The sequence below is a fragment of the Capsicum annuum genome, chromosome 7 (assembly GCF_002878395.1).
Source record: "Capsicum annuum cultivar UCD-10X-F1 chromosome 7, UCD10Xv1.1, whole genome shotgun sequence".
In the NCBI taxonomy this organism is placed as follows: Eukaryota; Viridiplantae; Streptophyta; class Magnoliopsida; order Solanales; family Solanaceae; genus Capsicum; species Capsicum annuum.
In genome coordinates, this window is record NC_061117.1 from 182,795,440 (window position 1) to 182,821,508 (window position 26,069).

The 26,069-nt window shown below is 37.4% G+C and overlaps 1 protein-coding gene across 5 annotated transcripts in view; it reads right to left on the reverse strand.

Moving 5' to 3' along the window:
- Nucleotides 1-4,053: 4,053 nt before the first annotated feature.
- The window catches only part of LOC107878191 (3-oxoacyl-[acyl-carrier-protein] synthase, mitochondrial), a 35,408-nt gene continuing 13,392 nt past the window's right edge, over nt 4,054-26,069 (reverse strand). For 3 of the 5 annotated variants that reach the window (XM_016725111.2, XM_016725113.2, XM_016725115.2), the window contains 10 exons: nt 25,860-25,946; nt 8,434-8,585; nt 8,207-8,287; nt 8,081-8,114; nt 7,753-7,819; nt 7,574-7,650; nt 6,293-6,353; nt 6,101-6,183; nt 5,690-5,761; nt 4,054-4,652 (listed from right to left, as the gene is read on the reverse strand). In XM_016725111.2, the coding sequence (XP_016580597.2) occupies nt 4,488-4,652; nt 5,690-5,761; nt 6,101-6,183; nt 6,293-6,353; nt 7,574-7,650; nt 7,753-7,819; nt 8,081-8,114; nt 8,207-8,287; nt 8,434-8,585; nt 25,860-25,946 (879 nt within the window). In that variant the 3' untranslated portion in view covers nt 4,054-4,487. Of the gene's footprint in view, nt 4,653-5,585; nt 5,762-6,100; nt 6,184-6,292; nt 6,354-7,573; nt 7,651-7,752; nt 7,820-8,080; nt 8,115-8,206; nt 8,288-8,433; nt 8,586-25,859; nt 25,947-26,069 lie in introns of all 5 variants that reach the window. The other 2 variants (XR_001676761.2, XM_016725112.2) reach the window with 2 other exon arrangements.

The window sequence follows — 26,069 nt, forward strand, 5'->3', positions numbered from 1 at the left end:
GTTTTGATTATTCTGCTTTACCCTAGAAAGTCTTATTCCTCGTTTCTAGAATGTTGTCTATGATATTGATATTTTATTAATTAATGATACTTAGCCCACGAGAGAGTGCTTCCATTTTCTTGGATGCAAATACAATCTATTGTGGTGAGAGTTTATTCTTTTATTACTTAGTTTAGACAATTCAGTATTCAGGAGTAGCCAAAAATATTTGTATTTATTTAGTATTTTCAATGGCTCATGACTTAGTTTAGCGTGTGTTCATACATTTTAGTTTCATTCAAATTCGAAATGATTAAGTATTACTAGGTATGTTGGTCTTTTTCTAGTTAAATCAGATAATTCAATCAAGTTATCTCATATCCAATAAAATATATGAGTTCACTCGATGGTCAGTACATTAGAGTCGAATGTCAATTGAGTTCTACTCCAATTTTGGTGCATGATTCTTTATTTGCCAAAAATTCCACACATTTGTTTGCCTCCCTCAATTAAATGCATAGTAGTAATTTTACTTGCTTTCAATAAATATTTACAATCTTCTTATTGACTTTACAAGAATAAAATTTGAAAATAAGCATTATGTGAAAAATGCAATCATCCTGTATTATTATTGTCTTGTTACTTTTTCTTGAGCGAAACAAAATCAATTTGATTTATCCATCTTACAAGTTTTGGTTTACTTGTTTAGTACTGGTAAAAGGATATAAATGGATAAATTATCCACTGATTTTCGAACTGAATTATTGAATATTTATTTATAATAATATGAATAAGTAAAGATGGACGGAGAGAGTAGTGTTTCTCAATCACTTAAACATGGAAATCTGATCCTCTTTTTATGCAACAAAGCTTCACGAAAACGATACATGCAAAACAGAGGTAATATTATACCATACAAAATGGGACATCTTTCATAAATCCTATCATATTCGCTGTTGGAATATAGGAAAGACAAATTCAAAAGAGATATATATCCAGACTTTAATCAATGTGTCCACACCTAACTAATATAATGTCATCCTAAAACATCCAAGTAATGCAATTATATTTCTTGGACAGCTTTCGAAAGAAAAAAAACTGAAAATAATATTTGTGAAGTTATTGTAATGCATAAAGATGAGTTCATGTACTTGATCTCATCTACTGTGAGACTGAGACGTGTAGTTGCTTGAACAATGCACAGTTTCAAGGATTTCTTTCTCCTAATTTGATGTATCGATTATCATTTAAGGAGTTCAACGGAGTAAAATATAGATTATTCCGTGTTGATCTACTTATAACTAATGTTTTTTTATGTAGTAGATAAAGAACTTATGGACTTCAACGTCTAACTTTTTGTTTCTTTTTGCACATAAAAATATTGGCTTATACTGGCAAGAGACCAAAAGATCTATAGAGTTATGACAAAGTTTACAAGACAACCACTCACATGACAAAACCTATTCGATAACATATCATCACTCAAACTAAATATCAAACTTGATAAGGAGATAGGAAAGATTCCATAAAAGTGCAAAATTTCAATTGTTCAAAGAATATCCCAATCAAATTTCCCGAACTCAATCAAAAAAGGTTAAAATTGAACGTTTTACACTTTTTTGTCCTTGTAATATGTCATTAAACAAATTTAACTTTGAATTAGACGTGTATTTTCTGCTACCATACTTTTTAACTTAACAACATTCGCTAACCACTCTGTAATTTACACGTGGGCTAGCCCAGCAAAACCTAACCTCTATTCCTTCCCCTTTTTCGGCTCATATCTTTTGTTGCCACTATTGATTTAATACAAACATTTTTGGTTTATTACACTTTTAACTTAACAACATATGGAACAAATTGTTATACTTTTCCTGTTTCAATTTTTTTTTTTTTAATATATTACATATTTGAAAATTTCGTAAAAACTATAAATCGCATTAATTAATAATATAAAATTTTTAAAAGACATAAAAAAATCTGGTTATTAAATCTCGAAATTCTATAGTGTCACATAAATTGAAATAGATGAAATAATATATTTTATTTAAAAATGATGTAAAAGATACTACAAGTTACAATAATTAACAATTTAAAATACTTATATGATATATAGGAAATTTAATTGACTCAAAATTTTGTGAGTGCCACATAAATTGAAACAGAATGAGCAACATATATTATTTTTCAAATCATGTAAAAAGTTCTCTCCATTTCAATTTATTTGTCACTTTTTGAATTTTGAAGTTCAAACAAGTTTATCTTTAACCATTACTTTTTATTTATCTTTTAAATGTTTAGAATTATCAGTTATTTGTATCTCTTTTTTACGTAGTTTCTAAATGTAGGGGTGTACAGACCAAACCGTCAAGTCAAACCGAACCGACGAATCAAATCAAATCGAAAAAAAAAACCGAATTATGATTTGGTTTGATTGGTTTGGCGTTAGAAAAATAAAACTAACCATTCTTGGTTTGGTTTGGTGTTAGCAAAAAAAAGGTCAAACCAAATTCGAACCAAACCGACATATAATATATATATATATAAAATATTTGAACTTTTTTATACATAAAATATTAATTATAATCTACTTTTTAAATACTTTTTCAACTAGTTTTAGTAATTTTCAATAATTTGAAAGTAGATGTAGATATATATTTAGATTTGGGAGATATATATTTAGATTTGGGCTTTAAGTTGTAATATTTGTCCATTAATTGCTAATTAAATGATCGAAAACTCAATATAAACTTAGTAAAACCTAAACTTTTCACTCTTTATCTCACTTTTTAGTTTCAAGAGAGTTTTCTGCTCCTCATTTTATCATAATTATGGTTTTTCATTAGCACATGAGTGAAAACATATTTGATCTAGTCTTCGATCACAATATAATTGTAAAAACTAAAGATTATAAAAAAAAATGAAAAACCCGAAAAAATCGACGAAAGCCTAAACGGAAAAACCAATTGTATGTTGGTTTGATTTGGTTTATAGTTTTAATAAACCGACATGATTGGTTTGATTTTTTTTTAATAAAAACCGACCAACCCGACCTATATACACCCCTATCTAAATGTATAAATTTTATTTCAAGGAACTTGAAAACTTCATGCCCAAATTCACGTCAAAGTTCAACTGTTTGACTTTTGCAAAACGAAAAGTGTCATAAAATGAATAGAGTATTATAAATAACAGTAGTTAACAACTAAAAATATCTAAATATCATGTAAAATTTTTAATCAACTCTCTAAATTCTATCTTGTCACATAAATTGAGATAGAGAAAGTAATAATATTTAACCCGTGCACCTCTACATCCTAGTTTCAACAACTAAAAGTGAAAATCACCTTTAATACACCAAGTGACACAAGTGTTGTGGTACTAGCTTTAAAGAAAATAAAAAAGAACATGTTGTCAGAGACTCAAGTCATTTGGACATTTGACTTCCATCATTAGTTCTTAAATGGATTCTGTATCCAAATAAATAAATTGCAAATGCAGTTCCTGGAAACTGACTGCATTTGATAATAACAAAGGGGTCCCACTTTTATTTCCTGTCTTGCATTCATGCAACGCATTAGTATGAATGAATATCTACACTTTGGATCTCACGCGTTAATTGCAAAGCAAAGTTTGACAAATAGAGATCTTTTGATACCACGGTGCTAAACTGCTGGCTACAACATAGCATACACTAGGGCAAAAGTCACAACCTATTATTGAATGTGCTAACAAAATTCCACAATAGTAAATAAATGAAAGAACAATGTGTGACGATACTCTTAATGATGGAGGCATTTTGAATGATAAACGTGCAGTATTTGTCAACAATGGACAATAGCACGCATGATGAAAGTATCTTTGATCAACCTTTCTATAGCGCAATGTGTCTACCAAGTATTTCACAAGATGATGACAACAATAAAACTACACCATAGTCCCAATAAAGTTGGAATCAGCTACAAATCTTTCTCCCCGAGCTGCAGAACATCAAGTCTATTAGAAAGTCGTATTAGCAGCTTTTACACCAATTTTCAAGTAGTTGAGTTCTGAACTATCCATGCACTATCTTAATCCAAAATTTGAGTCGCAATATAGTTGGAATCAATACAACAATCCCTACTATTCATGACAGCATCTTAATCCAAAATTTGCAACAACAACAAAAAAAAACAAATTGGTTTTCTGGTAATAGAAGTTTCTGTATATGTTCTACTTGGTTCTCAAGACACATCTAAGAAAAAACCACTAGAACTGCAATAATGATTATAAATTAAGGAAAACAGAATGAAACTAAACCTTCAAGGCAAGAAAAGAGTTGGCCAAAACGTTTAATTTAAGAGACATATAGCCCTCAAACCTCCACTCTTCCTTCCACTTGCTCCCTATTGTAGTTGATTATTGAGACGGGGCGGGAGGGCTTTTGTTTGCGTCACCTGGTTAACCATAGTACTAATACCTAACAAAACACGTGGTTCATTTGGGTTTTTTGTTAATTGGATCAGTATTCAGTTGGTTGAAGTAAAAAGCAAGCAAGAATTCGTTCCTCCAAACCCAAATGAGTTTGATAAACCCGCTTTAATGGCCATCTCCTTTGAAGCAGTCAAAGGCATGAAACTGCCATTGAATACTGGATCAGGCTCACAAAGGTTCAGCGTCAAAGGCGCGATGTTCTGCAAATAAACATCAGAGAAGTCAGCAATTCATTCATGAAATAGAAAATTTTACAGCTACCTCATCAAGTCTAGAAAGAAGCACGATGCTGGCAATAGTTAATGCATGAATCTACAGCCTTGACCTCTATCCCAATATAACTAGCCGTTTTGTCATCTAAATAAATCTTACAGCTAAAAATCCACTAGGTTATTAGATTTACGATATAATAACAAAATATCACGTTCTGAACCACTGTGTTTTGGGCCAATAAAACCTCTGAAGTCTCAAAAGTAATTCTCATGTTTGACATCCATAAATACACCTGGTTTCTATCTTGTTCTTTTTGTATAATTCTTTCATTTACTGTCTATTTGTGTCATTTTTCTTGTTATATACTTAAAAGGATACTGAACTGTTGAACATGAAGCCACTAAAGAAACAAGTTAGTAAAACTAAGAAAGAGTCAGCATCAGATTTCTCTTTCCAACCACAACAATATCAACTCGTGCCACAATTTGTTAACTTATCCACTTCGCTAAAGCTCTCAAGCTCAGGTGATCCTTCAGCCTATGACAGTGCTCTTCTAATAAGATGCTCATGGTAATAACTTAGTGGACTGTTTACTTTACAACAACTCCTTATTACAACCTCTGATGGACAACATCAGTAAGTGTGACCTTTATTCCGCAGGAAAAACAATATAATTGGCATAAAACCCATGACCCCATTAGAATCCCAACCTTCACATTGAAGTGCTTAAATGTAGTTTGTAGTTAAATGACCAAAAAAGATCATAATTCCATCAGTTTTACATTTCTGTATAGAACTCAGAGCAACATAATTGCCTCAAATTATCCAGCAGAAATATAGATATTGCACGGTCTACTAATGTAAGGTCAGAATCAAAATGACCTTAATGTTAGTAACTTCAGAAACAAAATAAAACTCACCATGTAGCACAGCAGGAGATAAAATTGAGTACGAAGAATTTAGAATCATCGAATTTTAAGCGTTGTCTGGAAGGTCTTCTCTAATAAAAATGAAACATTCTTACGTGGTGTATTGCCAAGACAGTGAAAATTGCTTCAACAGCTCCAGCGGCTCCAAGGAGATGACCTATGGCACCCTAATGTGTTGGGAAAAAGAATCCAGAGAAGTTCACCAAGGGGGAAAATATATTTCACCATGTCAATATTGCAGACAACGTGCTATAAATCGAGAAAAAAAGGCTATTGCAGATGAAATGCTAAGCATCCACTAATAATCACAATAATGTAAAAATAATTAAAACGTGATAGTTTGCTGAAGGAAAATGAAGAATTCTAAGCTTTTGACTAATCTGATGCAGAAAAGACATGACCTGGACACCAACCTCTCCTTCAACTTTGGTTCTTAGGAGACTCAGTAATTACTGCTTCTACTCTAATCTAATTAGAGACTGAACTTGGTGCTCGACTCTGATTACCTTTGTAGAGGATAAGGACAGCGCCCCTGATGTAGCATGATCAGAGAATACATATTTTATTGCATTTGCTTCTGCTGCATCACCTGAGCAAGGCATTTCAGTCACACACAAAAAAGTCAACTTTCTATTTTCCATTGAGGCAAAATAAATTCAAAATCATTACAGAGCACCTTCACAACTGCAAATGATTACCAAGGGGTGTAGATGTAGCATGAGCATTTATATAATCCACTTGACTAGGACGAATACCAGACTGCCAATGACGAGGGGAAAAAAGAAGCTTTAGGTTAAAACGTATCAAAATAATATCACAATCTAACTCTCTGCTTAGAAGGCTAGATGAGTATTTGCTCTTAAGTTGCGCGATTAATAGACGAGTCTTGCTCTACTTTCTGAAACTTACACAGCACTCCAAGTTTCTAAGTTTCAATCAGATCCATACTAGAGGTTTGAGGAATGACAGATCAAGAATGGTCATGCCACAAAAGATAATTAAGTTTTATAACTCCATTACAATTTACATTCCCCAAAAAAAAAAACACAATGTTCAAGCAACTAGACAATAGAAATAATGAAAGTAATGCTTTAACAGGAAATTTTAATTCTGATCAGAGAAATATTTTACTAGGACTTCACATCTCTTTAATTAATTATTTCCTAGGTGCTAAAGCAACTAAATTTACAAACATAATTGTAATTATAACAATCACCTACTTCTTTTCTTTCTTCTAACTGCATTTTGGCCTAAAATTTTCTCATGTAAGAGAAAGCTAAAGGCTGATAGTTACTCACTCAGTTAGAATCCATGTGAAACAGTTTCAACTAAACACAGATATGAAGGTGTTAAACTGACATGTATATCATATTGTCGCAGGTACAGAATATTAAAACAGCTAAGGGATTCATGAAGACCATTGTAATGCTGTAAAATTCAATTGCCATATGAAAATTGAATTTTTAATACATGTGAAAGTTTTGTAGAATGTGTCACAGTCCATTGGCTATTTTAACTTCTTTTTCTGGTTACAGAATGTTTTGCTTATTTATATACTGATGCAGGACAGGAAAGAGCCCTGTTTATTCCAATTTCCACGTAATAGAATTTCACTAACTGTATCTTGCTTTATCATCTATTGCTTTGTCTGGTAACTTCTAAAAGCCACATACACTGGGAGCAACCCTGATCCTGTACTAAAATAAACGGACAGCTGGGGAAGTAGATGCAAGTTGAATGATTATAGTACAAAAGTGCTAAGAAAGAAAAGAAGATATTATTCAACTTCTTGATTGGCATAATCTTCGATCATAATAGTCAAGAAAAGTGACCGAGATACTGGTAGTTCGTGCAAAGTTGCAACCTTGAGGTCAATTCAATGTAATTTATCCTGATTTTAAACACATGCTCATAGAATTTAGTGGGACCTAAAACCACAACCAAGAAAATGACAGAGGTCACAAACCACAATACATTACCTGTTTCAAAGCACGTGTCATAGCCAAAACTGCACCTCTTCCACCAATATGTGGTTGTGTGATATGATGTGCATCACCTAAGCAAAATGGATAGGTGATATAAGATTACCAGCAGAAGCATAATGAATGGACGAACATAAAGCAAATCAGCTTTACAGGAGAATATAACCAAACTATACCTGATGTTCCATAGCCACGTAGCTCTGCATATATCTTAGCTCCTCGCTTTCTTGCATGCTCCAGTTCCTTGGGACATTATACCATATGTAAGATGAAAGAATAGTCCAGGTGATGCTAACTAGCAAATAGGCAAGCAGAAAAAGGAAAGGGGAAAATAAATTATCTTTTAGTAAGCTATATCTCGATTAAAGGATCAAATTGAACAATCAAGGAGGTTTTTTCATGGCTAAAACTTTAGGACAAGGCAACTCAAACTCTGTATGTTAAAGGGGATAAGCCCCCTACCCTTATTTACTATCTGAACAATTTAAAAAAATCCAAACTCACCTCTAATACCATCACACCAGAACCATCGCCTATCCTGCGCTTCAAAATGAGGATGAAATACGAAGGTGAATCATAATCTGTTGAGATATATAGGATATACAACCTTAAAGTACAGATATTACTTACACAAATCCATCACGACCACAATCAAATGGCCTGGAGGCTTCATGGGGTTTTGAATTATACTTCGTACTCAATGCCCTTAACCTAAATCAGAAATGGCAATTGTCAAAAAGATAGATAACACACTGAGAGAAGGTGTCAAGGCTTTAAAAGAGGTCATAACATTCATAATCCAAGTAGGCCTTGATAGGGAGAACAAGTAATGCCATAGACCAAGATATTTGGTGTACCTACAGAATCCAGCAATAGATAAGGCATCAATGCTGGCTTCTGTCCCACCTGCAACCATCACATTTGCATCTCCAAACTGAATCATCCTGGCGGCATCACCAATTGAATGAGCTCCAGTGGCACAAGCTGTTACTGAAGAATGGTTTGGTCCCTATATTCACAAATAGGATAGGCATTACTCTTCATTAGATTGTATACGTCAATCTAGTACCAACAGAAAAGCAAGAAAAGAGAGGAGGTTAAGTCTGTCATATAACCTTTACGTTTATGCATAAGCAACGAAAGTACCTTTAATGCAGAATGTTAAAATGCAGTGAAGCTTGAAGTATGCATATGTATGTACTAAATTCTTAAAAATATGTTAGAACATTTTCTTATACATTTTCAAGCACATGCAAAAAATTAGGAAATTACTATATGGCACATGCCAAGTCCAACAATGTTTCACCACTCATTTACCAAAGAATGAAGATATAGACTATTAAGGGTCTCTGTTATTGATGCATTTGTCGGGAAACAATATTCCAGACGCAAGAATTAATAGGATTAGTAGGACAGATAATGATTAATGTTTTCTTAATTATTTTGTTAGTAGAATAGAACTTCCCTGAGTGGATTAGGACTCTTGTTAATTTAGTATTACAGGACTTTTTCTATTTCTAGTTTGTTAGGACTCTTTGCTACTGTAAAACTCTATTTAAGAGAGATGATGCTATTAATAAAACAAGTTGGATTCAATTAAGAGAGTCGGGACTTTCTCAAACAAGTTCCCTAAATGAACTACAAAATTCAGCAATCATAGGCAAGTCACAAAACAAAAACAAGGACTTAGACCACAACGTTAGGTCTGACTTCCAAGTTAATCGTACGGTGACTCGATCCAGAACTAGAGGTCATAACAATTTGGCATCAGAACTTGTCACCATGGACGAGAGTACTGTAGAAGCAAAGCTGTGAAGCCCAAACTCAAAAGCAAGGATGGACACCATAATCCGAAGCAAAAGTAGCAGCTTCGAAAGGATGGACGCCAAGTCCAACAACTATTGCAACAAATTGAAACCTTAATCCGCACCACGGCAAGTGCAAAGAGAGTTAAAGTTGGAGACCATAGTGCTGCTTATGTCCAACGAACCAGTAACATAGGCGAACAGCTGGATGTGCGTCTAGGAGGAAGAAACAACAACCAACACCTTGAGACTAATGACAACAATGAAGGAAGAGGTATAGTTCCCAAATACACTAAATTAGACTTTCCTACTTGTGAAGGATGTGAAGATCCTCCTATTTGGCTTCACTGTTGTGAGAAATTTTTCGCTAACCTGCATACCGCCAACCAAGAAAAAGTAGGCATAGCTATTTTTCAAATGGTAGGGGGAAGCAATTGTGGGTTTATCAACTAGAACGGGAGGAACACTATTTAACATTGGTATCTTCAAAGAATATTGTACTCTTCGTTTTGGTCCACCAATGAAAAACAATTCATTAGGGGAATTGATTAACTTGAAACAAACTGGTTCTATTGAAGATTATTAGAGGGACTTCTAAAGGATGTTGGCTCGTACATCATTTGCTAAGTTGCTAGGACTTGGGTGCGGGTGTCCGATACGAGTGCGGATTTAGATGTTGGATCTTTCATGATCTAAATTTTAAAATTCGGGGATACGGATACATGTATGGATACGGGTGCAGGGATTCTCCTAAAAATAATTAAAATTATCTAAAAATAGAGTTATAAAACATAAATTATAAGATATTATATGGAGAACTTGAGGAGAATCCTGGAAGGAGATTAAAGGAAAAAGAGTGACATAGAAATTTCTATATGAAAGGAATTTCGTTTTCTTCAATTTCACCTGAGCTTTTACATTGATTACATAAATCATTAAAACTGTCTAGACTTTCCCCTTTGATTTTGGTCAAAGTATCCAATTGGTTGACCAAATCGGACACGGATCTCACACCCATGTCGTGTTGACATAGGTACGGCACCAAAAGGGAAGAATCCGAGCAACTTAGGTCATCTATACGTGTAGACCAACAAGTAGATATGTTTACAACAGGGTTAAGTGATTTGATTCGTCTCGATGTTGAATTACAGAACCCATCTAACCTAGTACAAGCAATGAGTCTGGCGAGAGCACTTGAGAAGATACAAATTTCTTCTAGCACACAAAGGGGTAATAATTCAACCTCAAGGGTTCCCGCTACAATAGTAACTCAGGGGCTAAGGTAACTATTACTAATCCTTTTGTGAAAAGGTTGATTCGTGCTGAGATAGCTGCTCAACGTGCAAAAGGGTTGTGGTACAACTGTGATGATCCTTACGTTCAAGGCAATCAACGCAAAGAGTTATTTTGGCTGGTATTAGAGGATGCGGAATTTGAAGATGTACCAACGGAAAGTGGAGAGACTTCCATCTCACTCCATACCATCACAAGCAAACAACATGCAAATACTATGCAGTTGCAAGCTGTAATTGATAAGAGGTTAGAATCTAAAGATGTACCAATGAATAGTGGAGAACTTGTCATCTCACTCCATGCTATCACAGGCAAACAACATGTCGATACTATGCAGTTGCAAGTTGTAATTGATAAGTTGTTGCTTAGCTTAGTCGATTCGGGCAGTACACACAATTTTATTAGCTCTATGGCTACCCAACGTTTAGACTTGCCTATCCAACATCGAATAAATCTTTATGTATCATTGGAAAATGTAGAGAAACTTTCCAGTTTGGGCATTTGCATGGCAGTGCAATTTTGTTAGCTAACCATTCCTTCAATGTTGTTTTATATGTTGTTTTATATGTGATTCCTTTGGATGCTTTTGATATTGTCCTAGGCATCAAGTGGCTGCAAAAACTAGGCCCTATTCTGTGGGATTTTGCGCTACTGACCATGAGCTTTCAAGTAAAAGAGAAGCAGATCATTCTACATGGACAACAACCATTATTTCAGCCACAGCTACATATTTTGCTGGATTCTAAGCAAGATGAGCTTGGGAAAGTATTAGCCGAATTTGAGTTGTTCGAAGAACATGTAGGTCTGCCTCCTATGCATTCCTGTGATCAACACATATGTTTACTACCGAGAATTGATCCGGTGGTAGTTCGACCTATCAATACCCTTATTTTCAGAAAGATGAGATTGAGAAACCGTGTGATCAAATGCTCCAGCGAAGCATTATTCGACCCAGTTGTTCCCATTCTCATCACCTGTACTGCTGGTCCGGAAACATGATGAAACATGGCGCTTTTGCATGGATTATAGTGAGCTAAATGCCAAAACAGTAAAGGTCAAATTTCCTGTTCTAGTGGTGGAGGAATTGAAGAATTGCATGACCAACATTTATCACTAAGTTTGATCTTCGCTCAGGTTATCATCAAGTTCGCATAGACTCTACAGATGTTGAGAAGACGGCTTTCAGAACACATCATGGACATTTTGAGTTCCTTGTCATGTAATTTGCGTTGACTAATGCTCCTTCTACCTTTCAAGCATTGATGAATGAGGTATTCCAAAGGTACCTACATCAATTTGTTGGTATATTTTGCTGACATCCTTGTGTGTAGAAAGACTTGGAATTGATAGGTCCCTTCTGGATTTTGAGATTAAAATTAAAATGCTCTCAAGCACTCTTTTTGAGGCATTGACTTAAGGTCCCTTCTGGACTTTGAGATTTCATCTCCGGTGAACTTCTTCCACCAGAAAACACTCTCTTCCTTTCCCTCCTTCTCAGTTTCTGTTCCTTTTTTTCTTTAGATCTACAATCCTCTCCTTACGAAAGGATGGAAAATAGGATCTATTTTCGCTCAGGGGGGAAATCCTACGACATCACCGAGTCAAGAGCCAGAGTGGAGACTTGGTATGACTGGGTAGAAAGTGGCAGACACCATCTGAGGAGAACGGTGTTGAGCAAAGAATCTTTTCTCTAGATTTGCAAGCAATTTTACGAAGATCAGAAACGAGAGGGGGATCTTTTAAAACTTGGAAATGCAAAGACTATTTCACTAACATTTTTCTTTCTCCGAAAGCCAACAAATATGGAAGGCTTCTATCTTTGATTACAGTCAAGGGGACAGTCAGAATAAAATTGTATTTTCTAGCAAGAAAATATACTGGCCTCAACTCGATTTTCTTAGAAAGATCAGCCCACCCTGCATTGAATGTGACCTCAGGGAGAATAATGACAGACCTCATCTCCCCTGTAACGGTAATAACAAACACAAATCTACCATATTTATTGAACTTTAAAGAGCAATAAATGAGGGTAGTTAAGTCTCTGCCTTTCCAGGTTTTGAATGTATTTCCTTTGATTTCTGAAGCTTCTTTCAGTCTACTGCATAACCACACTAAAGCAGCCCTACTCAACTTCATCCTTCTCATGTAGATTTTAGCACTCTCCACCCATTCATACCAAGATTCTGAAGCTGATCTGGATTCAGTCAAGTCATAAGACTTACGCCCTAATCTAAAATATATTATGTTCTCCATCCTAAAGAAGAAAAAAGAGAAGACAAGAAGAGAGAAAGAAGCGATGTAACACCGGTGAAGGAAGTTCACTGGAGAAGAGAGCTAAGGGCCTGAAGGGTCCCAAAGCTTTGCCTAGGAGAACATGCCTGAGAGAATGTTAGTGTTATATACAATAATTACTACTAAGAAGAAATCTCATACTAAAACCCCTCCTGAGTCATTTGCTGGAATATTTTCTTGCTAGAAAAAGTACATTTTTATTACTAAGGAGAGGCCATGGAATCAGCAAACTTGGAAGGGAGCACAAGGAGTCTCGGAGAAATTCAACTGGTGCTGGACTAGTGTGCTAGGGCTTCCTCTCCACCTCAGGTCCAGTTCAGTGATGAAAAAAATAGGTGAAAGGTGTGGGGGGTGGCTCGAAACACAAGAAGAAATAGAACTAAAGAACACATGAGATGGGCCAGAATTCGTGTAAAAGATCCAACAACAACAACAACAAACCCAGTATATTCCCACATAGTGGGGTCTGGGGAGGGTAGAGTATACGCAGTCCATATCACTACCTCTAACGAGGTAGAGAGACTGTTTCCGATAGACCCCCAGCTCAAGATAAAAGGCAGCATACAGAAACATCAAAAGCATAGAACATGATAAAATAACATAGATACGACATCCACAAACAAGTACATTGCCAAACAAAGGACACCACAATTCCCCTACCTACTGACTACAACTCAACCACCCTCTTAGCCCTCTATCCTAATGTTTTTCTTCCATATTTTCCTATCCAGGGTCATGTCCTCAGTCAGCTGTAACTGCTCCATGTCACGTCTAATCACTTCTCTCCAGTATTTCTTCAGTCTACCTCTACCCCGCTTGAAACCTTCCAAGGCCAACCTCTCATAACTACGAACTGGGGCATCCGTGCCCCTCCTCATCACATGACCAAACCATCTTAACCTCACTTCCCGTATTTTATCCTCCACTGAAACCACTCCCACCTTCTCCCGAATAATTTCATTCCTAACCTTGTCCGCCGTTGTGAATCCACACATCCAACGCAACATTCTTATTTCCGCTACCTTCAACTTTTGGATATGAGAATTCTTAACTGGCTAACACTTCGCTCCATACAACATAGCAGGCCGGACTGCTACTCTAGAGAATTTGCCTTTAAACTTGGGGGGCACCTTCTTATCGCATAAAATTCCCGAAGCGAGCCTCCATTTTATCCAACCTACCCCAATACAGTGAGAGACATCCTCATCTATCTCTCCATTCCCCTGAATCGTAGACCCAAGATACTTAAAACTATCCCTCTTGCAAACCGCATGAGAATCCAACTTTACTACCACCTCCTCCTAAACTTGCACTCCAACTACGCCATCTTGGTCCTACTCAACCGGAAACCTTTAGACTCCAGGGTTTGTCTCCGAATCTCCAACTTATCATTAACCCCTTGTCGCGATTCATCAATCAAAACTATATCATCCACGAAAAGCATACACCAAGGCACCTCGCCTTGTATATTCCGCGTCAGCACATCCATCACCAAAGCGAATAAAAACGGACTAAGAGTTGATCCCTGGTTCAACCCTGTCAAGACTGGAAAATGCTCAGAATCTCCTCCCACTGTCCTTACCTGAGTCATCGCCCCTCATACATGTCCTTAATCGCTCTGATGTATGCCACTGGAACCCCCCTCGCCTCCAGGCATCTCCAAAGAACCTCCCTAGGGACCTTGTCATACGCCTTTTCCAGGTCTATAAACACCATGTGAAGATCCCTCTTCCTCTCTTTATACTGCTCTACCAGTCTCCGCACAAGGTAAATTGCCACAGTCGTGGAGCGACCAGGCATAAAACCAAATTGGTTCTCCGAAATCGACATAATCTTCCTCAACCTCCACTCCACCACCTTCTCCCAAATCTTCATCGTGTGACTCAACAACTTAATACCCCGGTAGTTGTTGCAACTCTGAATGCCACCCTTGTTCTTATATAGAGGAATCATCGTGCTCCATCTCCACGCCTCGAGCATCTTTGCTAACTTGAAAATATTGTTAAACAAGCTAGTCAGCCACCTCAACCCTGACCCGCCAGAGAACTTTCAAAAATCCACCGGAATTTTGTCGGGCCCCGTTGCCCTGCCCCTTCGCATCTTGCGAATAGCCTCACTGACCTCCTCTACCCTAAATCGCCGACAAAAGCCAAAATCGCGACATTTCCCGGAATACTCCAACTCTACTAACACAACCCCTCTTTCCACCTCATCTTTTAAGAGCCTATGGAAATTTGACTGTCATCTTTTCTTAATGAGGGCGTCTTCAACAAAAACTCTCCCATCCTCCCCCTTCATGCACTTCACCTAATCCAGATCACAACCCTTCCACTCCCTAACCTTTGCAAGCCTAAACAACCTCTTCTCCCCGCCTTTCTCCTCTAACCCCTTATACAAACTCTCAAAAACTGCTATCACTAACCCTACCTGCTCTCTAAGCTCCTCGTCCACTAAGATACCTACGCCTTTCACTACCTGAATACCATAACTTGTACTCATCTACATCCCTCGCCTTGGAACCTACCCACTTGGTCTCCTGGACACACGCAATATTAATCTTTCTCTTCCTAAGAATCTTAATCAGTTCTATCGACTTATCCTGCAGGGTCCCAATGATCCATGACCCTACCCTCAAACTATCAACTCTCCCCTCCCTTAACACCTCGCACTCCGCAAGTCGGACCTAACCCCCCCCCACCCCCCCCGACCCCCAAGGACCCCAGGACATAACCCTATTCCACCATGTGCCACCCAAGCCACTACTCAAAACAAAGTACAACCAAGGAAAAAAACAACAATAACAATAAAGGCGCACGCAAAGCTCAAACTGCAACCATAATTCAAACACAGCAGATGCTAGAAAAATAAAGAAATAAAGGAATAAAGAAATAAAGAGAAAAAAATTCAAGGCTAGAATTCACCGAGATATATAAAGGTGTGTCGCCGGAATCTGGTCAACTAGACAATTCACCGGGAGATCGCTAGATTAGATTAGGACTGGGATTTGGTCAGCCACTGTCACCACTGAAATCATCTTTCTTCGTCAGTGCTGCTTTTTCTAACACCATCGCCGGAGTCGGGAACGGAAAACCCACTCCGCCGACGAGAGAGAAACGGCTAGCAGTGTGGAAAGAAATTGAAAGGGGGGGATAGGGAGACCAAGAGAGGGAAGGGGGGAGAGAGAAAAGGAGTAGTACCCTTACCTGTCACCGGTGATGTTACGCCGCCGACGTCGGCTTCATCAGAGCCGATCAGTCACGTCAAAAGTGACGTTGAGAAGGAGCGTTGTTGAGAACGTTAGTGGAGAGAAAAAGTTTAGGAGAGAGAAACTCAGAACTGTGTCACGGCAACAATTCTCATTCGTGTAAAAGATCCGGCGACAAATTCCGACATCGATTGACATCGCCAACGAGAATTTTATGGCCGGAGAAGGCAGAAAAAAGGGGGCTTCTTTCGAGGTGAAGGGCCGTCTGAAAACCCTAGGTTCATAGGATCTCAACAAGACAAGGATAAGGAAAGGGGTCAAAGCAGTTCAAAATATAAAGCTGATATTGGCCTTTTGGGGGAAAATCCCACGTGTTAGTGGAACCCACTAACTTTTCGAATCAGCAAATATCAGATGGGCCAAGGGTTGTGGGCCGGACCTCTAAGCCAAAAAATGTTGAGCCTTTCTTGGATGAAATAAATTTATGGCCCATCACCTCAGAAACCCAAGACAACTTTTTGGCCTTTGTCGATTAAAGCTTAGCCTTCGAAGCTAGGATATTGCTCGAACAACAGGAAATCAATCATTTGGGAGCAGAAATTCAATTGCATGCCGGAGAAGTAAATTCAACTATAAGGGGGAGAGGGGGGGAGGTAGTGTAGGGGAGATACAAGACCAAGGCACTATGAATCAGATTACTCTTTTGGGGGATCCAATTCCAATTTGTTCCGTCCCATCAGAGTGTAGCAAAGAAGTAGGAAAAAAAGCAAACTTATGGGTCCAACAAAACATTGTCAGACTTAGTCAAGAATTTGGGGTTGCTTTTGAGGGGTGTATAGAAGAGGCCACATCGTTATTGCTCAAAATTGATCAAAGGAGAGAGACAGAAGCCCCAGCAATAGGAAATCTTGACAAACAGGTGGTTTCAAAGGAGCTCAAAAATCTATCTTTGATGTAAAATTCAAAGATTCAGAACCAAAGAGTGATTCAAAAAGCAGAGGAAGGAAACAATTAATTCAGCCGTTAATGAAGCTGAAAATTCTAGCATGGAATATCGGGGGTTGAACAGGGAGGAGAAAAGGGAACTAGTTAGAAGTAGAATTCAATAGGAGGGAGTGGACATAGAATTCAATAGGAGGGAGTGGACATAATTGACTTGTGGAGACAAAACTAAATGGGATAATGGGTAGATATATTCAACAATTGGAGGGAAATAGATGGATGAAAGCTTTAGGGTCTAAGGATGGAATTACTATAATGTGGGACAATAGGGCTTGGAGGGGGAAGTTGTAGAGAGTGGCAATCGATGATTACTTGTAAACTTTGTGGGATTAACCAGGATTTAAACTGGTTTCTCATAGTTGTTTATGCCTCACAGCTGTTTATGCATCATGTGATAGGATTGAAAGAAGGGATATATGGGAAGAACCAGGGGCAGTCAAGAGCTTGTGTGAGGGACCTTGGGTGGTTTGTGGAGATTTTCAACACAGCAAGATTCCCTTTAGGAAAAACCAATTATGTTAACTTATCCGGAGAAGTGGCAGATTTCTCTAACTGCATAAATGAACTGGAACTCATAGACCCCCTCTTTTTGGGGTATCTTACACTTGGAGAGGAGGGGAAAATCACAAGAATGCCTCTAGAATAGACAAGTTTCTGTATTCTTTTCCTTAGGATGAAATGTTCACTCAGATTAGGCAAAGTTCTCTTCCTAGCCTTGGTTATGAAACCCCATTATTTTGACTTGTGGAGATGAAAATTTTAGGAAGTCTTTCTTTAATTTTGAAAAATGGTGGTTGAATGTAGAAGGCTTCAAAGAAAAAGTCCAAGAATGTGGTGTTCTTTTGTAGTGTCTAGTACTCCTGCCCACATCCTGACGACAAATTAAGCTTGTTAAAGGTTAAACTCAAAGAATGGAGCAAGGAGCATAGAATGAACTGGAAGACAAGGAAAAGTCACATCCTAGATCAAATTGGGAGCTTGGAATCCATCCAAGAGAACAGACCTCTAAATAATGATGAACAACTGATAAAGGCTCATTTAGCTATGGAATTTGAGGAGGTGGCTGGAAATGAAGAAATCTATTGGAGACAGAGATCCAGAGTGCAATGGATCAAAAGTGGTGATAAGAACACTAAGTTCTTTCACAGAACATCCAGTGCACACAAGAGACTCAACAATGTTGATTCCCTGTTGATCAATGGAGAGCAAACCAATGATCCTGTAGTTATTAAGGGCTACATTGTTGAATTTTATCAAGATTTTTACAAAAGAATCAGAAAAATGGAGACCTTCTTTGAACCTTCATGAAGTACATGGGAAAAAGATAGTCTTGAAGGAGTTTTTGAAGAAGTAGTAGTATTGGCAGGGATAAAATTGTATGCTACAGATAAAGCCCCCGGTCCAAATGGATACATCACGGCTTTCTTCCAAGTTTATTGGGGAACAATAAAGAATGACCTGATGCAGACATTCCACAGATTTCATTTTCATCATAAGTTTGAGAAGAGCCTCAATGCTACTTTTGTAGCTTTAATTCCTAAGAAGGTAGGGGCAAATGATCTAAGAGATTTTCGACCCATCAGCCTAATCTCTGGGGTCTATAAAATCATAGCAAACGGGTCTACAAAATCATAGAAAAGGTGTTGGCTGAGAGATTAAAAAAGGTGAAACAAGGTTATAAACAACCACCAGATGACCTTCATCAAAGGGAGACAGAGAATGAATGTTGCTCTAATTGCTAGTGAGTGCATTGACGCTAGAATTAGAGGAGATGTACCAGGAGTTATGTGCAAGTTGGATATAGAAAAGGCTTTTGATCATCTGAACTGGAACTTCCTGTTGAACACACTCAGACAAATGGGATTTGGGTGCAGGTGGCTCAAATGGATATAGTTCCGTATTAAAACTACCAAGTTCTCCATTCTGATAAATGAAGAGCGTTTTTTTCCAGCTGAAAGAGGTTTGAGACAAAGGGATCCTCTATCTCCTTTCTTATTCATTATAGCTATGGAAGGGCTAGACAATCTGATGAGAAAAGCTGCAACAAGCAACTGGATAAGGGGTTTTGCCATTAGAAACAAGAACAATGAAATTATGGAGGTGACCCACCTATTGTATGTTGATGACATTATGGTTTTTTGTGAAGCTGAAGAAGAAAAAATATGTTTCCTTAGAGTGATTCTGGTTGTATTTAAAGCCTGCTCTGGGTTGAAGGTCAACCGGAGAAAAAGCAACATTTTTCCGGTCAAAGAGGTGCAGCAAATTCAAGCTTTTGCAGATATTTTGAGGTGCAGGACAGAGGAGTTTCCCACTACTTATTTGGGAATGCCTTTGGGTGATAAACACAAAGCTGAGTATTTGCGACGGAATAATAGAAAAAACAGAAAAAAAAAACTAGCTCTTTGGAACTCACAGTATCTCTCCCTAGGAGATAGAGTATATTTCCCATCCCTGGTGAGGTGGTGAAAATTTTAAACAAGTTGAGGGATTTCTTGTGGCAAGGAAACAAAATTGAGAAAAGCTTCAACCTAGTGAATTAGAGCACAGTTCAGCAAAGTAAGAGTTTTGGAGGTCTGGGAGTGAGAAACCTAAAACTTCATAATAAGAGTTTGCTTTTGAAATGGCTATCGAGATTTAACCAAGAACCTTCGTTGTGGAAGGAGATTATTCTACATAAATATGGTCTAGAAAGGCAGTAGTGCACTAATAAGGTGACTAATACTATGGGGTTAGGGGTTGGAAGTCAATCAGGAATCTCTGATTGACTTTCAATACTCACACTAAAGCTTGAGCTGGCAGGGGAGACGTGGTACTTTTTTGGAAGGAGGACTGGAGTGGTCATGGATCTCTCAAATAAGCTTGAATCCAAATTGCAGACTACAGGAAGTGTGGACTCCTCAAGGTGAAACCTGACCTTCAGAAGATTCCTAAATGATTGGGAAATACCATGGGTAGCTGATCTTCTAAATTTAATAGGAGACTTCCCTAGCACTAATTTAGATTGGGACAGTCTCATTTGGAAGCACCACAATGATGGAATTTTCACTATTAACAGGGTATACAAGAGGGGATTGAATGAAGCTGCGGGCAGATCAACTGGACCTTGGAATGCTATTTGGAAGAGCGTAGCCACTACTAAAGTAAAGTGATTTACTTGGCTAATAGTTAGGAAAGCATGCTTGACACATGAGGCATTACAAAAGATGGGGTTCAACATAGCATCTAGATGCCGTTTGTGTAAAGAGGCACTAGAAACCAACAAACATCTCTTCTTGCATTGCAAAATAACATCACAAGTTTGGACAATGTTCACTTCCATTGCTGGAATTAATTGGATCATGCCTGAGCATACTGCAGACTTGCTTAGCTACTGGATCAGAAAAGGAGGAAGCAAGAGCCAAAAAAGATGTGGAGGACAGTCACAGCTTGCATCTGGTGGACCATTTGGAAGGAGTGGAACCAGAGGATCTTTGAAGGAAAAGAATCCACTATTCAGAAAATTAAGTGGAAAGTTATTACTTTTCTAGGTTTTTGGTGTAAAGAACAGAGTGTAGAAGAGCAAATCCAATTAATGGACTTTATAGGTTCTCTGAAAGTAATCTTTTTTTCTTTCTCTAAACATTTTGAAGGTGGCCAGCATAGCCCTTAATGCTAAAGAATACAATTACCAGTTTAAAAAAAAAACAATGTTATTGGTGGTTGTGGTCAAATTCTCTAAATATGCACATTTATCTCCCTTGCTCATCCATATAACGCAACTTCTATAGCAAAGATTTTCTTTGATAACATTGTTCGTTTACATGGGATACCAGAATCAATTGTCAGTGATCGAGATGTCTCTTTACTAATACGTTCCGAAAAGAATTGTTTCGTTTATGTGAGACTAAATTAAACTTCCCCTCTGCTTATCATCCACAATCGGACGGTCAAACTGAGGTTGTTAATTGCACGATAGAGATGTATTTGTGATGCTTGGTGGGTGATCATCCTACGAAATGGACAGACTGGATTCCTGAGCTGAATTTGCTACAATGCTTCTTACCATTCAGCACTTCGGGCATCCCAATATGAAGTTCTTTACAGTCGTGAGCCTCCTCGGTTGCAATCCTACATGGTTGGTTCATTTTGAGTTGATGCGGTAGACCGAGCATTAATTAATCGAGATGTTTCCTTACAGGATTTTCGAGCTAAGCTCCAACAGGCACAACGCAAAATAAAAACAGTTTATGATAAGGGGCGGCGCAATGTAGAATTTTCTCCAAGATCTTATGTCGGGTTACACCTACATCCATATAGCCAAAAAACTTTGGCTAGTCGCATCCATCATAAGCTTTCACCAAAATATTATGGTCCTTTTGCAGGCTTGAAGTGCATCAGTTATGTTAATTATCAGCTTGGTTTGCTTGTAGGGTGCAAACTTTATGATGTGTTTCATGTCACTTAAGCCATTCAAGGGTAAGGTACCTACAACGCCACCTACTCTTCCACCAGTTGAAGAAGGACATGTTGTTCCCACCCCTTGCTCTGTGCTCAAATCGCATCTGAATTATGGTAGTTAGGAAATTCTGGTGCAGTGGTGCGTCCTATCTGTTGAAGACTCCACTTGGGAGATACCGAGATAGTGCATCAATTCAAATCTGCCTTTCCAAACTTCAAGCTTGAGTATAAGCTTTTCCTCCGGGAAGGGGTTAATGTTATTGATGCTTTTGTAGGGAAACAATATTCCAGACGCAAGAATTAATAGGATTAATCGGACAGATAATGATTAATTTTTCTGAATTGTTTTGTTAGTAGAATAGAACTTCCCTGGGTGGATTAGGACTCTTGTTAATTCAGTTTTATAGGACTTTCTCTATTTCTAGTTTGTTAGGACTTTTTGCTACTTAAACATCTATTTAAGAGAGTTGAAATTATTAATAAAGCAAGTTGAATTTTATCAAGAGAGTCGAGGCTTTCTCAAAAAAGTTCCCAGGTTTGCAATTGCCTTGAATGAACTGCAAAATTCAGCAATCATAGGCAAGTCTTGAAACAAAAATAAGGGCTTAGACCATAATGTTAGGCCTGACTTCCAAATTAATCATCCAGCCACTCAATCCAGAACTCGGGGCCATAACAGCCCCACATAGGTGGAGGAAATGGGTTGATGTCTCCTTATATGGTCTGGGATAATCCTCAAAGCATGAGCTAGCTTTTAGGGTTGAGTGAGACCCAAAGTCCATTTCATGTCATGAAACAAGAGCTTGGATTCTCATGTTATGGACACATGTTGTCCATGATCCAAATGTCCATTCAAGGTGTAGGGGGTGTAGAGTGCCTACAGTTGTAGAGGAAATTGATTGTTGTCTCCTTGTAGCATTGGGCAATTCTCGCCCCATGAGCTAGATTATGAGGTTGTGCGCAAGGTACATTTATTATCATAGACAATATTGGGTCTCATAAACCCATGTTAGCTCAAATTCTTACCTTACAGAGCAAAAGCTATTTCTTAATTTTATCCTTATTTCCATAGCCAAAGATATCATATCGCCTTTGTAATAACCCAGACTTTTAATGAGGGGTAAATGGGTAATTTGGCCATATTATTAATATTAATTAAGAGAATTTAAAAGGAGGGGGCCACACCAACTCCCTTGTTTCAGTTTCACGACTAAAAAGAAACGGAAAAGGAGCAGTATATTAGGGCAATTGATCCTTTAACTGTTGAAACAAAAAAAAGGTGAACTATTGTGTTATTTTGGGTGAACTTCAAGGGGTGGCTTAGAGAACTTTTGCTGCAGTTTCAAGTGATTTTAACCTTCAGGTAATGACCTCACGAATTCATTATGATGGCATATTTTCGTATTGCATCGAGTCTGTATAGCAAGAGGTGGTAATTTCTTTCTAATAGTTATCAGTTGGTCATTCAAAATCGGAGATAGCATGGGTAGTTATCTGTTGCTAAAGTGAAGGAATTAATATTGAGTAATGTTGAATAGGCAATGGAAAAAAAAGAAGAAGAAGGAAGCAGTGTATGTTCCTTCGTCCACAAACCAATTTTTCCTCACAGATGATGTTTCAATTTTCTATTCCCATCCTTTTAAGCAAATTGTCAAATAGGAAATAATATGATGAGGCAATGATTGGATCGGAATGAGGGAAATTATTGACATTAAGGGTCAGAAATTATTGGCCAGCATTTTGAAAGTTTTGTTTTGGCAGCTTTTCCTTGTTAGATTATCCTTCATTCATGATTTACAGTGTGAGATATTAAGGGTTAACTTTAAGCATAAATGTTAGGAATATTGGGACTTGACCCCGAATAGCATAATTGATATTGATATTTAATATTTTTGCATAGATTGAAGTCGTTGGAGGCTATTGATTGGTGTTCTACGAATTGCAAGGTTGGGAAACTTGTCCTTAGCGAGGTAAGTGAGACTTTAAGCTTTAGGTGCTTGCTTTTCAAATTTGTTTTTAAAATATATTTTTATCAGTCCGGTCCATGTGTTGGAACGAGCGTGTGCTTAGCAAAATCAATGGTCTTCAAGGCCATCCCCATATACTTTATGTTTAAGAATACTAATTCTTCCGTTATAAATTATTTCGTGATGTGATATGATTGTGTACTGTGAGATTGAGGCATTGTGTATGCCCCTTAATTCATTGGGGCATTGTGCATGCTTTTTAATTCTATTGGGGCATTGTGTATGCTTCCCTGAGTATTGTGTATACTCCTGATATAGTTGGCGCATTGTGTGTGTTGTCCGAAACTCCTGGTGTTGGCTAAATACTTTAATTACAAATTATGATAAGTTATTTGTATGAATTGTACTGAGGTATATGGTTCTTGATGAAGGATTGTTAGTCCTCGTAGGTTACCTTATTATGATATAATTCCTGTGTAGTAATTTTATGTTATTGGTGTTGTTGTATTTTCTAATACTTGTCCCAAGAGTACTTAAAGTAGCGAGCCAATAATCTTACTGAGTTATATTTAGACATAGCTCACTCCTTACTTACATGTCTGCAGATACTACTGAGCAAGGTGAAACTAGTGGGTGACGATTCCTTCGTAAGGATTCTATTGCTAAGGTGAGCCTTCACATTTTGTTCGTGGAGGCTTTCGTTTCAGCTTTGACTATCTAATTTATGTTTCTTTTCATTGGGTTAGCATGCCTGAAGATTGAACTCATGTAACTCTATTTTAGATGCTCCATGTCTTAGTGTGGGATTTGAGACAAAGATTTAGTTCTCGAGTGATTGTTGAATTTATAGTTTGATTATGAATTTTTTTGTGAATGATTATTCGTTATTTATTGTATGCGTTGGAGTTGAACATATCTTATTTTAGTGCTTATTAACTGGTAAAGTGTAAGGAAGATTGATTCTCCCGACAGGTGGTGTTAGCGGGAGCCAGTCACGTCTAGGGATTATTCTGGGACGTGACAGTCTTACTAGTACAATGAATATACCGTTTGGCAACTGGCATTTAACACATGGTGAATCAGCCATGGGTTGGCGAGCAGATAAAGTGACATCACTTTATACATTTCCAGTTTAAATTATTCTAGGAATTATCACCCAAACAAGATAAGTACAATTCCAATATGTTAGGGCCTCCCATGAAAAAAAAAAATCCCTGAAACCAACATAAACACATAGCTTAGATATCAATTATCACATGAAAGCTTCATATGAAATGAAATGTCACAAATCAATCTTCGTGAATAACTAGTGCATCCATAAGCATCACAGACGTATATCTTGATTTGGTTTTGGCATATATGTAATAGATTACTCTTCAAAGAATACAAGATTAACCCAACAGAACACCAATATCCAGAATTGTACATACGAGCTACATCATGTGCTACCTACTTTTATGCATCCTTTCTCCTAAGCCCTTTGACTTGATTTATTTACAACACTAAACTTGAGATCTAGAAAGCGACACTTTCAGCAATAACAAGGAGCGCTATCTCATGTTTTGCTTAAAGTTGGGATGACGACCAGAATAACATTAGCTACTACTCTGCAGTCCTCAGCTTTCGACAGTGATTTTCTGGTTAGTTTAAACTAAATTCAACAAATTACAGATTTAGAGTCATTTCTGAGGCTACATAGAAGATCACGTCAGAACTCAAAAGAGCTGTTTAAAGGACCACAAGACCTCACTTGAACATTATCAACTGAGGAACTTGGTGCAAAAAGGGGGAAGTGCCCCTTATCAGAAGATTCATAACAGCGCTCTCATGATTTCATTCTGTATAGCTGTCACAATTTTCAAGATTTCAAAATGACGCTTAATGTGATATTTTATCTATCAATTTTATTTCTCAGTGATTTCTTTAGTATATTTTTCACTACTATGAACACAATTTAGAAGTCAAATTAATTTCTTAAACTCCGTGGCAATCCGACAGAACATCCGTTTGTTTTTCTGCTTTCCAATTATAAGGTCAGATGAAATAATCACTTAGCTGATGATCAACGTATAAGGCAATAAATGAATAACAAAGAACTTGTAGGTCCTAATAACCAAGCCTATAACAAAGAATTAAACCAGATTCTTATAATCAAGCTTTTTCCTTGTTAAAAAAAAAATTCCCTTTCCCTTTCCTAATAAGTTACTGATTCCAAGCTTTGTGAACTTCTATTAATTTGGATCTATACAATTTTCATACATTTCCACAATACAATTACATACCTGAAATCCGTACTTCATGCTTATATGACCAGAAGCCATGTTGATCAATATCCGTGGGATGAAAAATGGACTAAGCCTGCGTATATTCTGGCATCAGAAAGTAGATGTCTCAGTAGTAATTGCACTATCTATATATTCATGGGTAATTCACAGCAATTTAGTAGCAGCTACCACTAGAAAATGACAACATTGTTAACTACTTTTCCTTTT